The 15,744-nt window shown below is 41.6% G+C and overlaps 3 protein-coding genes across 3 annotated transcripts; all 3 read right to left on the reverse strand.

Moving 5' to 3' along the window:
* Window positions 1-491: 491 nt before the first annotated feature.
* Window positions 492-3,275, reverse strand: MELLADRAFT_67181 (uncharacterized protein; the record flags this gene model as incomplete). Its single annotated transcript, XM_007415370.1, has 1 exon — window positions 492-3,275. The coding sequence occupies one exon, from the start codon at window positions 3,273-3,275 to the stop codon at window positions 492-494; it is 2,784 nt and encodes a 927-aa protein (XP_007415432.1).
* Window positions 3,276-6,796: 3,521 nt separating this feature from the next.
* On the reverse strand, window positions 6,797-9,451 carry MELLADRAFT_45200 (uncharacterized protein; the record flags this gene model as incomplete). The annotated part of the gene is made up of 10 exons (XM_007415369.1): window positions 6,797-7,000; window positions 7,112-7,561; window positions 7,680-7,843; window positions 7,931-8,221; window positions 8,332-8,663; window positions 8,760-8,981; window positions 9,042-9,100; window positions 9,198-9,236; window positions 9,301-9,374; window positions 9,444-9,451. Coding segments are annotated over 10 exons (1,668 nt in total).
* A 1,172-nt stretch (window positions 9,452-10,623) lies between these two features.
* On the reverse strand, window positions 10,624-12,117 carry MELLADRAFT_92592 (uncharacterized protein; the record flags this gene model as incomplete). Its single annotated transcript, XM_007415368.1, has 8 exons — window positions 10,624-10,756; window positions 10,836-11,000; window positions 11,084-11,104; window positions 11,187-11,534; window positions 11,616-11,639; window positions 11,719-11,739; window positions 11,812-11,934; window positions 12,020-12,117. The coding sequence occupies 8 exons, from the start codon at window positions 12,115-12,117 to the stop codon at window positions 10,624-10,626; spliced, it is 933 nt and encodes a 310-aa protein (XP_007415430.1).
* Between the last annotated feature and the right edge of the window lie 3,627 nt (window positions 12,118-15,744).

Here is a 15,744-nt window from a genome sequence, read left to right on the forward strand (position 1 = left end):
TTAAGTAATGCAAATCTAAGAAAACGAAAGAAAAAAACAAAAGCACAATCGTAATCCTACAATTAGATTATTTCGTCTTGTTGAATTAAGAAACAAAAAAAAACGAGGAAAAGGTTTTTTTGAATTCGGAAAAGATACATAATATTTCATAAAGATGAAAGATTTATCAAACGAAAAAAAGAGATGAAACAATCACAAAGTAGATAGAGAAAAGAGTTACAGGAGTTGAAGTTGCGTAGAGGTTTCGTGAAGATGAGTAAGAAGATCATTTGAGAAAAAAAGGAGAAAGCATTTAAAAAGAGTGAAATCAGAATGTGCTTCTATGAAAAAAAAACTAAGAAAGAAAAAAGAAATTGAGAAAGAGATCAGATATATGTTTTGAATTTGATTAAGAAGTTTTGATTGACTTACGTTAAAAAAGGATCAAAAGTATCCCCAAAAGAAAAACAAAACAAAAGAGTATCCTTCTTTGTAAAATGTCAATGAGATTCTTAAGCACTAGAAGCATTACAAACAATCACCAAAGACCAAATAAATCCACCAAGAACTAAAGGTCCAGTCACACAAGCAGCCACTCGATTAGCATTAACCCAAGATAATCCATTATGATGAGAATGATGTTGTGAGATAGGTGTAGTACGACCATTAGATAAATTTTTAACTCGATTTGGAAATCTAAGATGTTGATTAAATTTAGATTGACCAATTTCACCGATCCTTGGACTAAGATACCAACCACCGATGACAAAGAACCATGGTCCGAACAAACAACCTAACCAAAACGTCACGGCTGCTGGATCTGCTCTTTCTAACATTTCCATAAACAACCATGCTTTTGTGGCAGATCGATTGGCTGAGGTGGCTGTGAGTAAACGTCGAAGACCGTTACCTGTCTTGCCTGTCCTTGATGCTTTTCGGATCGAATCGGCAAGAGATTGGAAAAAACCTTTGGGTTTGGGAGCAGCCATGTGTTCAGTATCTAATGGTCGCCATCCTTTGACGATTGGCTCTGGGTAAGCTCCAGTGAGAGGAGAGATTGGTTTGAGGACTGATGAGCGATGATCACCGAGCGTTGTACGACGTGTGTGGTTTGTCGATATAGATTCAGGCTGTACATTACCCTCCACTAAGACCAGGCTCGATTCAGAATCAGTTGACTTACTCAAAGGTTTTTGAGGTAGTTTGGCGTTGGTTGGACACTTCAAAGGATGTATTAAAGATGATCTATTCCTCTGTGATCGATGAGTACTTTCGATAGCTGGTATAGTAGGCAAACCACCAACATTACAACCATGGCGTAATCGATGTGGAGCTGGAGCTGAGAGTTGACGAGAATGTTGATTAGATCTTTCGCATGATCTTTGATAACGTGATTGTGAAGATAAGCGTTGATGAGTTTGCCAACTGATTCTTCTTGGATTACGCTTTTCTTCCACTTCAACTTCTGGTATTAATCCTGAGGACAAGATCGAATTGATAGGAACTGAAGTAGTACGAGTACGTCTATCAAGGTGATCATCAAGAGTTTGAGGAGAATTCCAGAAAGGGGAGAGATGTTGAAGTTGAGCTTGAAGAGGTGGACCGTTGTTGTTGTTTAAAAGGATCGACTTGAACTGTGCATTTGATCTGATATTGCTATCATCTTGAAGTGTAGGAATTGTGGGTAAGCGTGCAAAACCAGCTCGATGAGGTTCATGTTGCGTATCACGGCAGAAATGAGCCCAAGAGGAGCGATCATGTTCAAGTATACGTTGCTTAACATGATCCAGCGCCTGAGATTCCGCTGGGAGCGGAGCCGATGGTAAAAGACTAGGAGTTCCTTGTGTAGAGCAACTCTCTGAAGATGGGTGCGTTTGCCCAATAGACCCAAAGAATTCGCTCAATGCTCTCCACCCGGCTGTCACATTACGATTACGTGGACTGCGAGGCGGCTCGTAATTAAGTTTTTCAAGATCAAATTCGGTTGGTCTGTCTAGTCGAAGACCCCTTTGTGACTCTTGAGGTGAATAAATAGTAGGTGAATTAAAAGAATTTATAAGAGGAGGTGATACGATTTCGGCCAAAGAGGCTGGAGAATTCAAGTAGGTTGGCGAGAAAGCAGAAGTTAAGGATGGCATAACAGTTTGACCAGGTCGATGAGGTTCTGCAAGTACTCCTTTCGGATTGACTACGATTTGAAGTGGATCTGAACGACTTGAGCTTTGTCTTCGACTTTGTATAGTACTCTGGAGTCCATTAGGCTTAAACTGATCATCTCGTAATTCTTCTTGTTCCCATGATGTGTCGGGGGTATCATTTCCTTCCATATGCTCAATGTCCTCGTCCTCATCTCCGTGAGTCAGGGCAGGTGTTGATGGCGTGTTCATTGGCTCAGAATGATTACGTGGAGGTCGGTTGAGAAACCTTGGTGAGGATTTCAAATTGAGTGGGGGCGTAGGATTATAGGAATATCCATGACGGGGGTTGTAGCCGCGATTGGACAGACCAGAGCCATCAGTGGAAGCCCTACGTTGATGAGCACACGAGCAAGCAGATTGAGGGAGTAGCAGTCTTGGGAAATTTTTGGGGGGAGAATCGTCGTGAGTATTGAGACCAGCTGAATTGGAAGGCTGATCGAGATGTGACGCTGATTGGGTGGCCGAGTGTATAAACATAGAAATATTGCTATCACAATCGGTGGTCTCGACCATGGCAATTGACGTGAAGCCAGTCTTGCAGGCAGTACATAAGTCAATAGAAGACGCTACTGGATCTGAAGGTCTACCAGGAGTATCGTAACTTGTATCGGGTGAAGGGAGTTCAACAGTGAGGTCTAGATCGGCGTCACTACTTTCCAGACTTTGGCCTTCGTTGTCAGAGTTAGTATGAGGAGACCCATCCGCTGGCCTATTAGATGTGTTCACTCTCCTGTCGGTGACCTCATAGCTTAGTCGACCTTGTAGACTGTCTTTGATTTGGGCATCCCATAGACGGCTGCGGTAAGGAAGTCCTTCTGATCTTCTAGCTGCGTGTTGGTTAGGTGTGTAAGACGGATTACCGCCAGAGAAACTTGTGATATTGTTCTTTGTAAACGTAGGAGAGACGGGCGTATTATTGAAAGAAACTTGGCATGTAGGCATAGGTTTTTCTCCTTGTTCAGCGCGAAGAGCTGTGCGCTCACATGGCGATTGAGGTTGGTGACCCTCGAAGTGAGAGTGATGATAAGATGCCAAGGCTTTCCCAGATGGAGAGTAAGACATAGCATAAAGCACTGTGGGTTCTGAAGGTGAAGACATTATAGAGAAATGAAGATTCTGAACATCAAAATGCGCAATTTGTAAGCAAACATAATCAAAAGCTGAGAGTTTGATGAAGATTAAATATTTACTTGATTTTTTGGTTGAGCAAGCAATAAAATTCCACTAGATTACCAAGAGTCAGTGACCGATAAAATAATTGGGAGGATGGAGCTAATCGTAGACAAGATGTTTTGATAAGAGAACAACGATAAAAGAGTGTCGATGTCAAACACGCGGCGGGGTCTATGGAATGATTTTCAGGCGATAGCGGTTGGCGTGATACTTTCAAGCGTAGGATGAGTCGTAATTTAAAAAACGCGCGAGTCTTCAGGTTTGATGATTTGAGTCAATCCCAATTCGGTTATTTCGATTCGATCCTTGATCAGTGAAGGCTTATAGCAAAACTAAACACATTCCTCATGTCAGATTAGTAAAAGAAAGTCAACGAGAGATAATCCGGGGATAGACTGATTGACAAACTTTTTTTTGTTTTCCCAAAGAGAGGAAGAAAAAAAAGCCGATAAGAAACAAGCGCTCGAGAAGGCTTGAATGCGGTAAATGGTCTTATTAGTGGTGAAGAATGATTGTTTCTTGAAGGAATGTGGTTGACAGTGCGGTCAATGTTAGATCAGAAAGATGATGGTAAAGTTTTCCAATCGAAGTTTTCCTGAAGGAGTGACCTGAAGTTCAGCTGATGATTGAAATGAGTTGAATAGAATGGACAAAGAAAGCAGAAAGAAATACGCGAAGGAGAGTAGCTCATATATATACTGGATATCACAATTCGTCAAATCTAGAGTTTGATAGAAGGCGAATCATGAAAAAGTGTTGATATCTTCTGCCTTACAAAACGGGCTAGCCGGCATAAAGTGGGCTATCCCAAAAGGGTTTCTGTCAATTCAGAGCTTGTACGGCTAAAATTGACACAGGGCAAATAATTCTGATGGCGCAAAAAAGGTGAAAGGAGAGGGCAAGTGAGAGACTATGGGATGACTGTATAGTACAGATCAAATCCAAAGATGAAATGATCGATTGACCATCCCATACAACATAAACATGACCGTAGTAAAATATCAGAATTGACTAAACGAAGGACACTAACGCAGGGCTTGGTTGCAGAATACGGGATGAACCGCAAGTTGAGTTCCGCAAAGCGCATAGATTCGAACGTTGACTCGTTGAAAGAAGGCGAAACTGGAGTTGGACGTTAATGGAATTGTAATCTGTGACGGGTATCGAGCTGTAGTTTGATCGAAAAGGGACGTTTAGATTATATGGGTGGCTGTAGACCAAGAAAACACACCACACCCGATAAAAATTTAAGATCTCAATCGAGACTGACTATGTATGGATTGGCAAGTCAGATGTGGATATGAAAGAAAAACAAAAAATAATAAGGGTATAATGTGAGATGAGATGTGATTGATTGTATCAGATAACTTGCTCACTCAAAGGGTGTAAATCAAGAAACAAACGAAGATAGAAAGTAAGAAATTATCAAGAAGAAGAAGAAGAAGATCAAGGATGTGTTCAAAGAGTTTCAAGTCTTCAAGATATCAAATCTCTATCTTTCCTAGTCTAATTTGTAATCTTCGGGGAAATATCTTGTAGGTTGTTACATCGTTAGAAAGCACAGATTTATGTTGTTCATAGTCTCCTCCTCTCAATCTAGTTTCATCTTTCTTCCTTCAATCTCAATCAAATCAAAACCAATCTGAAGTCACAGAGACCATGAATGAAAGACAACCCTCACTCACTCTAAAATCCTTGAGTTTGATCAATTATATATCGCCATATATATTCCTTGGGTTGAACTTGGTGTCAATTCACTCGGGATTGGTAAAGTGATGTGGCCTCTCTTGAAAGCTTTCATCATCAACTTCCTGGAATTTTTGTTGCACCATTGAACCCCAGAAGAACTTGCACCTTCAGTGCCACCCTGAACACCAAATCAAAAAATTCAGTTGATATTGCTTCTTTTCATTGATGTACTGCACCAGCAAATCATGTCTTGAACCGTAGTTGAGATTGAAACGGTTTCTTTGAAGTTTAATTCTTTCTTATTTGTGGTGAGTTGAATGCCATTCTATCATTCGATCCTCGTTGTACCCGCTCTCCACTCTTCTCGCTTACATACAATCCGGATTCCGATCCATGACCGACCCACCTTCTTCTAAACTTAAATTCGTCTTTATGTATACCACGCCTTCTTGATCACTCTAAATACTGACTTTACAACAACATATTCCTAAGGTTCTTCTAGTCATAAATTGCCTGTTGTACAAGCTTCATGAGCCCGTGGATCCCGACCAATTGTAGAGAACAGGCTTCACAACTCAGCCTTTTGTTTGCTTGGAACAGGTTGGAACGCATGTATAGATTCTAGAATCTTGAATCATGGTGGTTGCCACGATATCCGACGTTGACCAGTTACCGACTTGTGAAGTTCTCGCTTCAAATGCAACAACTGGTTTTCTATTTGTTGTTCAATTTCACACTTTGTGCTACTCACGCTTGAGTGTCCTGACGAGATTGGGAACTCGAACGAGATCTAGGGTGATCATACTACTCGTAGACCCTCATGAGCGTGAATATCTACTAAATCCTCAAGAGCGGCATTTTCCGGGCACAAGAAATTTGTCAGATGATAAAGGTCAAGACTTGTGCGCTCTTGGAGTTATTTTTGAGGATTGCTCTTCTGGGTCTACCTTCGAGGCGCTTCCATCATGATCATGAATGGTTAATCTGAGAGTTTCCTTATTTTGGGAAATACATCACCCTTGATAAGAAGGTTTGTAAAGAGCTCCAAAGTCTCTTTCAAAGGTTTTTTTTTCTCAAATTGACATAGGGTACTCCGAAGTAGGTAGGAAATTTTGTGAATATACCTGCAATGTACTGCCAAGCTATCATTTGTGAAAGTGGATGGGCCCAAAAAACTTTGCATTCACAGTTTCGATGTTGCCTCAAGAGAAGCCGAATATGTAGGGCTAGAAGATAATAATGAGGGTAAGTATAGAGTATGTATCAGGAACTCAAAGATGATGATACGTAAACAGGCTTTATGATAGATATGCACAATGAAAACAAACTGCCTTGCAATTGTCAAAGTGTTGTTTCTGCCCTATCACAAGTCACAATATGTTTGTCACAGCAATCTGAGCCCAACATCTGAGTCATGTGTACCTTTTCCGCTGCGCTGGCACTTACGTAAACGAAGCGTAGAGAAGCGCTGATTGTCCATCATTGCAAGTTATATAATGGTGCACTTTATTTGCAAAAGAACTATAACATTGGGAACACTTTGAGAGTTTCAATGTATAGCTCCCTGCATTCATGTTATCCAGTAGTGAATATACAAACCAATACCAAGGCCCTTTTGGCTATCCTTTTTCAGACTCTTACTCATTTGTGTTTCAATGGGGGCAAAAATACGTTAACTTAACACACTTCTCAATAGTCAATTTATGCATTTAATTTTGACTATACATTTTTGCCTACAATGATTACGCATGAAGATTGACTAAATCAGGCGGATATTATCTTTTCAAAAAACTTGCATTTGAAAATACTAGTGGTTTCTTATTGTTATAATTGATGACAAAACACATCATATTGCTACGATAACATCTCCTTTTAAAGTCATGGTCTTTAAGCACACAAAAAGTTTGAGAGGAATATTTACTCTAACTAATGTTGTGGTCCTTCTTTCAAGCTCGATCGACCTATTGAAAAGTTTTATACGAAGCGTCATAAAATAAAATAAAACTGTCAACATCGTTCACTCGCCACAGACGATAGGTCCGGATAACAGAATTGATTGAATGAAAACATACCAGCTCTCATAATCTCATCTGTAACAAGCAAGTTCATCGCAATCACGCAACAACTATGAAGAAGTTGTCGTTTAACACGGTAATTGTCCCATATTCCTTCAGTCACTGGATTCAAGGGTTCGCCAGTTGAAAGGTCTACCCCTACGGCAGCTGTAGGACTTCCATCAACAAGCTCGTCCATCAAGTTTGAGAGCACTTCTTGAACATCCAACCCAGCATTTGATGCTAAGGTCTTGGGTACTACCAACAGTGCATCTGCAAAGGTTTGAATACCGAGTTTGAAGCGACCTTTTGCTTCACTCTTGACCTTGTCAGACAAATACCGGGAGCAGGCTACTTCGAATGCTCCAGCACCAGGTACGACTGCTTGATCCTCTAAGGCATTCTTGACGGAACGGAATCCATCCCTCAAACCATCATGAATCTGACTTATTGAGTGAGGATTTGGCCCTGTATAGGATCGGGATGTAATGAGTTAGCTAGGCGTAATTATAAAAGACCGGCGATCCCACAAAGCCGCATGTAGGTCACAAGTAGTGAAAGGTTACAAATGAGAGAGATGGCGAACCCTTGATGAGAAGTGTGACCGACTTGGGGTCTCGGACCTCTTCCACAAATGTGAACTTTTCCTCTCCTAGTGTGTGTTCATACACTAAGCCAGCATATCCCAATACGTCCTGTGTGAGGGCTTCAACCGAGTTCTGTGCAACACCACCGCAAACCAATTGTAATCTGCAGATATTTCAAGATTGAATGTGACGAAGAGCTACATGTTAACCATTATAATTGAGACAAGATGATCAATACAGAGTTACAAACCTTTCCATGTTCCGTCGTTTTGCGCGTCTGAGGGCAAGGATACCGCTTTTGGCCAGCATATCGAGACTGAGAGGGTCGATACCTTTCTGGTTAATGACTACAAAACCTTTCGGCTTCTCTGCGGTGGCGGAACGGCCTGCTGCAATTGCCTCTAAATCCAGTTCCGCGTCGCATACTCGTCGTTTGAGTTCAATAATTTTCTTTACACGCGCATCAATAAATTTCCGTTCAGATTCTACCAACTTCTCACGCTGTTCGGCTGAAGAGTAAAAGAATCCCGAGTTCACTTCACTATTGGTTGCAGTAGTTGAGGAAACATGGATCAGCATCGAGACGGTCGCGAAATGGCATGGGAATGCAGAATATGAATTAGTCGATGCAATAGGATGAATACCACTTACGTCTTTTCGTATTCGAGACTGACATTCAAAGTCAAGACAAAGGCATTCTCGACTCTTTTGGGCATGTCAGGATGACGTGCACCGTGATCAAGGACTAAACCGCGAATCAAACGTGTATCGGTATCTGTACGATGTTGCATTTTCATGATTTCAATCATGTGCAGGTCGACAGGTAAGTCAGGCTGCTTGATAGCAAGAACAGCATCGACTACATCAGTTGCAAGCTTCTTTGCAAGCTGATGGTGTAGCTTTGTTGAAAGTGATGTATGTGCGACTGCAACCAATGTTTGATGATCGATGTCAGGCTTTTTGTGTTTGAACTCATCAAGAAACTAACGTAATCAAATAAAGCACAATTATTGATATTAGTGACTTGTTGAAGTTTCGGAACGATCATGATGAATGGCTGAGTGAAGTATCAGGCTAACTTTGACACTTTCTGTTTTGGCAATCTCCAAGCCTTCGGAAATGACACGCGGATGAACACCCTCGCTGATATAACGCTCGGCTTGCTTGAGTGTCTCTCCAACGAGTAAGATACAGGAAGTCGTACCGTCACCGGTCTGTTCGTCTTGTGCTGTTGCTGTCCGTGCGATCATTGCGGCCGTTGGGTTCTGAATTTGCATCTCTGATAGCAAAACTTTTCCATCCTGTATCATACCTGTCAGGAAAATAAGATTTTAAGCTTGATAACAGTTGGTTTTGCTGACCTTTGTCATTTTGATATTTCCAGCCCCGTCGACCAACATTTTGATTGTTCCCTTGGGACCTATTGACCATGCAGTAAAAAAGAGTACATATGTGATTTAAATACGAGTAATCAGATTTCATTTTCATGAGATTTTTCAAGGATCAAAGGATCTAACCAAGATTAGACCTAACAACATTAGCAAGACCCATGGCACCTGAAAGCAGAAAAGGTCAGTTCAAGCCATGAAAATGATCACGCATATAAAGTTGAAAACGAACCAGTGGTATTGACTTGCAGGGCTTGAGCCCTGCGAATAGATTCGGCCTTGGGATTGATAAGTTCGACTGCAGACCTGTGGTAGGCAAAAGATCCATGGTAAGAACTGAGAAGGTGTTTTATGATGATGGTAATGAGAACTAACATTTTGATGGATACGATGAGTTGGTTAAAGAAAACTTAAACTGATGAATTCTAAACCGATGAATTCATGTGGTCGATCGATTACATGTGGCGTATGTATATGTAGCAAACTGTAGTTTTCACAAGAGAACTGCATTCTAGTCCTGTGCTCAGCCATCAATGGGTTAGGTTTTGGCTAACCGCTCAACACCTTTTGATTGGACCTTCGCTCTAGAGGTCTTTCTTTCTGTCCCACGTCATCTTCTGGTTATGCCCGTAATCAAATCATTGGGATTGGTTCGATGGTAGTCATGTCGAACGAGTCCATATATACTTCTTGAGCTTTATCCATGAAATTTCGTATAGAATCTTCGTTTATGATTTGTTTGGAACATCTCATTTCTGTCTACGTTCATAATAATAGTTCCTTCAGCAATTCAAGTAGCCTCAATCGCCCCTATCCATATGCACTGTGATATCTTTATGGTAAACTTGGTCACTATTCGCCTTGCGTTGAATCAAAATGTGCAGCGCATTTTCTCCTGCAGCGGACTCGGAACTTCATGTATGCGTGGACATGCTCCTTGCAGACACATGATGTAAAACATTGAACGTAGGAGGATTAAATTACTCAGAAAAGGGATAAAAAGCTTACACTTATCAATGATTCAGTAAATTTTCCGGTATCATGTCGATGACTAGTGTCTGAAAATAGAATGTGATTCGATGATGCATAAGTCTTTGCGGATCATGATGGTCTTCACAAGCAAAAAAACCATATGTTCTAAAATGAAACCCATCAATTTCTTGAATGTTTTATCTATAACCTGGGCTTCATCATCATGGGGGAAACTGTCCACGAGTTTATATGGTGCATATCATGTCTCAAACGGGGGGCAGTATTAAAGGTTCTGATAGTTTTGACAACAAAGTCAGGTGATTAGGGGATGCAAAATGACCATTTCTTTCGTCGGCATGTTCTTTATGTTTTCGAACTATGTAGGTATTACAAACATATTAGGTAGTACAGTCAACGATCTTACAAATGCAATTATGGTAGCTAGAATTTGGATTAAGCTATTTCGAGCAAGGGAAAAGACACAGAACAACAAACGGGATTATTAAGAGACATACACTTCTAAGGATGTGAAGAAAATACTGAAAGATATCAAGAAGCGTGACTTGTTTCTCCTGATCTTCTTTCACAAAGCGGAGCTGACTGCACCTTTCACCTTTTGAGTGATCTCGGCCAATTTTGCACAAGGGTCATCCGATTTAGATCCACTTGATGTGGTGGGTTTCTTATCTCCTGACTGAGGAGCTCGACGACTCAAACTGTGAGAGAAATGTGGTCAGTTCATGCCCCGTTTTGAAGCTATCAGGAATGTCTCGTTTGAAGACTGATGTCACTTACGGGTAGCTGTATGTTCCCGGTAATCCACGACGACTTGAAGCAGATTTAGTTCCAGCGGAAGAAGCTTTCGCTGTTTCCATCTTCTTCAAAATTGCTGCACATGCAGTCGAATCAGTTGGAAGCTTGGCGGGCAAAGCTGTTGTAGCATCCTGCTTATCTTGACGGCTGATTGTAGGTTTAGAGAAGCGAAAAAAGTTAATGACAATGGTCTTTCATAAAATATGATGAAGAATTGAAAGTATGCTTACGTAGTCAAAGTATTGTGTACCCTTGGAAAAGTTAAAGGATGGTGTGAGTGAGCATATTATTTATCGAAATGCGCAGACTGATTAGAGGCTTGTTTGATCTTACTTGTGGACAGTCTCAAGCGCATCTCGATGACCAGGAGGAGGTGCAGGATGTAATGAGGCAGGCATGACAACGGCAGGCTTTGGGTTTGGTGGTGCTACAGACAAAGGCTTTGGTTGATTGGTTGGTGGAGGCTTTGTTTGACTGGTTGGCGGTGGAGCAGATGAAGGCTTTGCTGGAGCTGGACTGGTTGTCGTTACAGTTGTTGTTAGCGGAGGGTTTGCAGAAGTTGTTGACGATGTTGCTGGTGGAGGATTTGTTTGACTGTTTGATGTTACGGTTGTAGTTGACGAAGGTTTTGTTGGATTATTGTTTGTTGGTCTGGTGATGGTGACGTCCCGGCGGAGAAGACTAATAAGTGAGAAGAAGGTTCCTTGTTAGACCACGAGTTGTAGGCATGGACAAGTTTTCACGTGATGTATGAAAGCTTACCCGTGATCATTGTTGACAGCATCGCTGATTGTGGTGGCAGGGAATAAAGAGGTCAAGACTTGGTGTTTGAAATCAAGTAGCGGGGGAACAAAAGTGGGCTTACGGATCTATGGTATTATGGATCCTAAAAGCACATAGAATCAAGCGTTCATAAGTCAGCAGTTATGAGTATTGAGAAATGCAAGGGAGATCTTACCTGTGCACGTTTTGAAGCGCATCCCGAAGACCTACGGGTGGAGACAACACTGGGGGAACATTGCTTTTTGGGATGGTTGCTGTCACATTGGTCTGGGTAACAATGGTCGTACGGCGCACCAAGCTGGGGTAGGTACCAAAAGGTGATATAGGGTAAATCAAGGTGTTTGGAATGGAATGTTGGGGAGTTGAGAGTAGACTGGACTCACGCAAAGTTGTTGTGCGTAGGCGCGTTATTCTTAGCCGCTTGACTTGTGACCAATCCGATGGCCAAGGTGGCAAAGCTGACAGTAATTGCAAAACGCATATTGTTTGAAGCTTGATGGGTAATAAAAGCGATAGGTGATACTTTAAAAGAATTAAAGCTAATGAAAGTTATTGGAAAGGAGTTTAAAACCTAGATTCAAAGAGATTAATGATTTTGGAGATTATGAACACGAGAAAGTAGAGAAGAGAGGTGTTTCTATGTATTAGGGAAGCTTATGATACAATTATCGTACAATTATGATGGATGTATTAAGGATGTATTAGGGAAGAATTAAAAGATGTGATGAGGAAACAAAAAGTGGAGAGAGAGCCATGGGCTTTATAGCTTCTTGACCTCGCTGTACTTCCGAAAGAATGAGTCATTCAAGCCTGGCCAGGGATCAGAAGAACTCTTCATGATACGACGGCGCCCGAGGCAAGTGCTTCATCGCTTCAATTGCACCCTGACACCATTTCTTGAACTTCCTATAACAATGAGCTGCAGGATCTATCTTTCATCAGCCTACGAGTATGTATCCTCACCCTGATTCCCAATCAACAGGACTACACAGGTTTCCATCGAAGCCTGACCACTTGGTATCTATGCTGGCTTGAGTATGCTTTGCTGGAAAAAACCTTTTGGGTTGGTTCATTGACTTCTCAGGTCAGACTTTTGAGCTGTGACCTATCTAGCATCCTGAGTGGTGGTCTCAAAAAAACACTCAATCAAATCATAGTTTTGAGTTTATTGCAGATGTTGATAACGTTGATTTAGAAAACTAGACTCTATGCACTTTGAGGCAAATTTTCTAAAATATTCACCAAGCAAACGGAGACAAAGCCATCTTGAGTCGCATTGATAACACCTGTCCCAACAAATGGACTTTGTATGAGTAAAAAATACCAAAATTAGTATGGTTGAAATGTGGCACTCACGTAAATGACTTGATAGATGATGATTGGGTTCAAAAGAAAAAGCAATGGTCTATGTACAATGAAATTGATTGATTCTTGTCACTCTGCTCTTACAGGTCCATCCTGCAAGGGCTTTCAAGTGTAAACGTCAATTTGAAGATTACAAGTAATGTTTCATTAGAAGCAAAATGAGATACCGATGATGGTGGTGAACCGACCTTATAAGGATGTGATCTCTTACAACAAACCGGCATGGTTCACTAAGTGACATAGAATGAGACTTGTTTTGAATTTGATAATTCTGGGAATCACACTGAACAAACATTTTTTCAAATTATGTAGACATTATAGACATATTAGACAATAGAGTTGAGTAGTTTACAATGAAGATAGATTCTGGCTCTCATGAAGAGAGAGATTAAGGTTAGAAACTCGAAAACATGGACCAACTCAAAAGGTACAGACGGATTATTACAACACATAAAGCATGGAGGTTTAGAGAAAATACTTGAAAGATAAACAAGTGTGTCTTGCTTGTCTTTATCCTTTTTCAAGAAGATGAAACCGCACCCTTGATCTTGATGGCCGTTAACTTTTGACAAGGATCATCCGAATTAGATACACCAGATGTGGTGAGCTTTTTGTCTGTTGACTGAGGAGCTCGACGACTTAAGCTGTGGGAGAAATGTAATCAGCCCATGTCCCGATTTTTAACTGTCATGCATCATTTGGAAAATTTGCTAATACTTACGGGTACTTGTAAGTCCTTGAAAGTCCACGACGATTTGGAGCAGGTTTAGTCGCTTGTGTAGACGATTTGGATGCTTCCATCTCCTTCAAAAGTGTTGCGCATGCGGCGGCCTCAGATGGAGTGGTAGGCAGAGATGTTGTGACATCTTGCTCGGATTGACGGCTAGTTTTGATCGTAAAGAAACACAAAAGTTAGTGTTAGGCGTTTTTAAAATCAAATAGTGAGGATTTGAAAGTGAACTTACGAAGCCAAGTTGTTGTGTACTCTGAAAAGAAGAAAAAGGGTTTCCAGTGAGCTTGGTATCAAGATGTGAGCAGTGTGTTCAAGAGAAATTTATGTGAGTTCTTACTTGTGAGCTTTCTCAAGCGCATCGCGACCACCAACCGGAACTGGGGGCGGAACCACAGGGACTGCGGGGACAGGTTTTGTTGGAGTGGTTGGCGTTGTACCGGTCTCGGTGCCATTTGCGCGACGGAAAAGACTGGTAACCAAAAAGTACGCTGCTCATTAGAACGCGAGATTATGTGATATGGATGAAGAAATGAATAGATATGTCGAGTCTTACCCTTTGCTATTCTTAATTGCATTTCTGATAGCGGTGGTAGAGGGTCACAAAATTGAATGTTAAGTGTTTGAAAAAATGCGTTGAGGGAATAAAAGTGAGCTTACGGATCTTTTTTATTTTGAATACTTGAGGCACATAAAACATGTTTGTAAATGAGCAAATCGTATTGTGAAATGTGTGTGAATTATCCAGCAGGAACTTTTTGAGAGCTTACCTATTCTGCTCCTCAATCGCATCACGAAGACCAACAGGTGGGGTCAGCAATGTGTCCACAGAAGGGATTTTAGGTGGAGTGAGAGCTGGAATGCTCGATGTTCCATTTGTCTTGGCCGAGCTGTAATACCAAATAATGATGTGGTTAGGCGTGTAACTTGTCTACAAAGATTTTGGGAAAGGTTTTTAGATGGTTGACGCTTACCTGTTGGGTTTGGGCGAAGAGGCTGGAGGCGGAGCTTTTGTTGGCGTAGTTGGCGTTGTACTGGTCTTGGTGCCGTTTGCGCGACGGAAAAGACTAGTAATCAAAAATGGCTTGCTCATTAGACCGCGAAATTTCATTATGTGTATGAAGGGATGTTTAGATGTGTGAGTCTTACCCTTTACTATTCTTAATTGCATTTCTGGTAGTGTTGATAGCGGGACAGCAAGTTAAATGGTAAGTGTTTGAAACAAAACAGCGAGGAAATAGAAGTGAGCTTACGGGTCTTTTTGATTTTGATTGCTGAAGGCACATAAAACATGTTTGTAAGTGACCAGATAGTTGGAATTCCTGCAGAGTATCCAGCAGGATTTTTTTGCAAGATCTTACCTATTGTGCTCCTCAATCGCATCACGAAGACCAACGGGTGGCGTCAGCATTGTGTCCACAGAAGGGATTTTAGGTGGAGTGAGAGTCGGAATGCTCGATGTTCCATTCGTTTTGGGCGAGCTGTAGTATCAAATGATGACCCATGGTTAGTCGTTCGAATGGTCTGACAGAGATTCTTGTTGAGTCATTGACGCTTACCCTTGGGGTATAGGCAAACTTGAAGAATTTGAACCTGCCACCTGCAGCGCCTGCTTACCCATGGCGTGCAATCGGTCACAAGAATCAGCTGGAGCATTCCCCCCTGACTGAGGAGCTCGACGGATCAACCTATGAGAAAAAAACTGGCTTAGCTCAAGGTCCTCGTTATTCATCGTCTATCGTTGAGTTTGAGAGCACTTACGGATATCTATTGAACTCAGCAAGAGCACGACGACCCATTCGTGGGGAAGCTCCACCTCCGGATCTGGAGGCCTCGATCATCTTGATGATCGAAGCACATACATTGGGATCGCCTTGAATCTTCATTTCAGAAGTCGAAACTTTCGGCGCACCACCAGTGCCACCAGGCTTGGTCTGACTGCTGACCAATCCGACGGCCAAGGTAGCAAAGCTGACAGTGATTGCAAAGCGCATGACTAAAGACGGATAGCTG

Source organism: Melampsora larici-populina, assembly GCF_000204055.1.
Source record: "Melampsora larici-populina 98AG31 unplaced genomic scaffold MELLAscaffold_50, whole genome shotgun sequence".
Classification (NCBI taxonomy): Eukaryota; Fungi; Basidiomycota; class Pucciniomycetes; order Pucciniales; family Melampsoraceae; genus Melampsora; species Melampsora laricis-populina.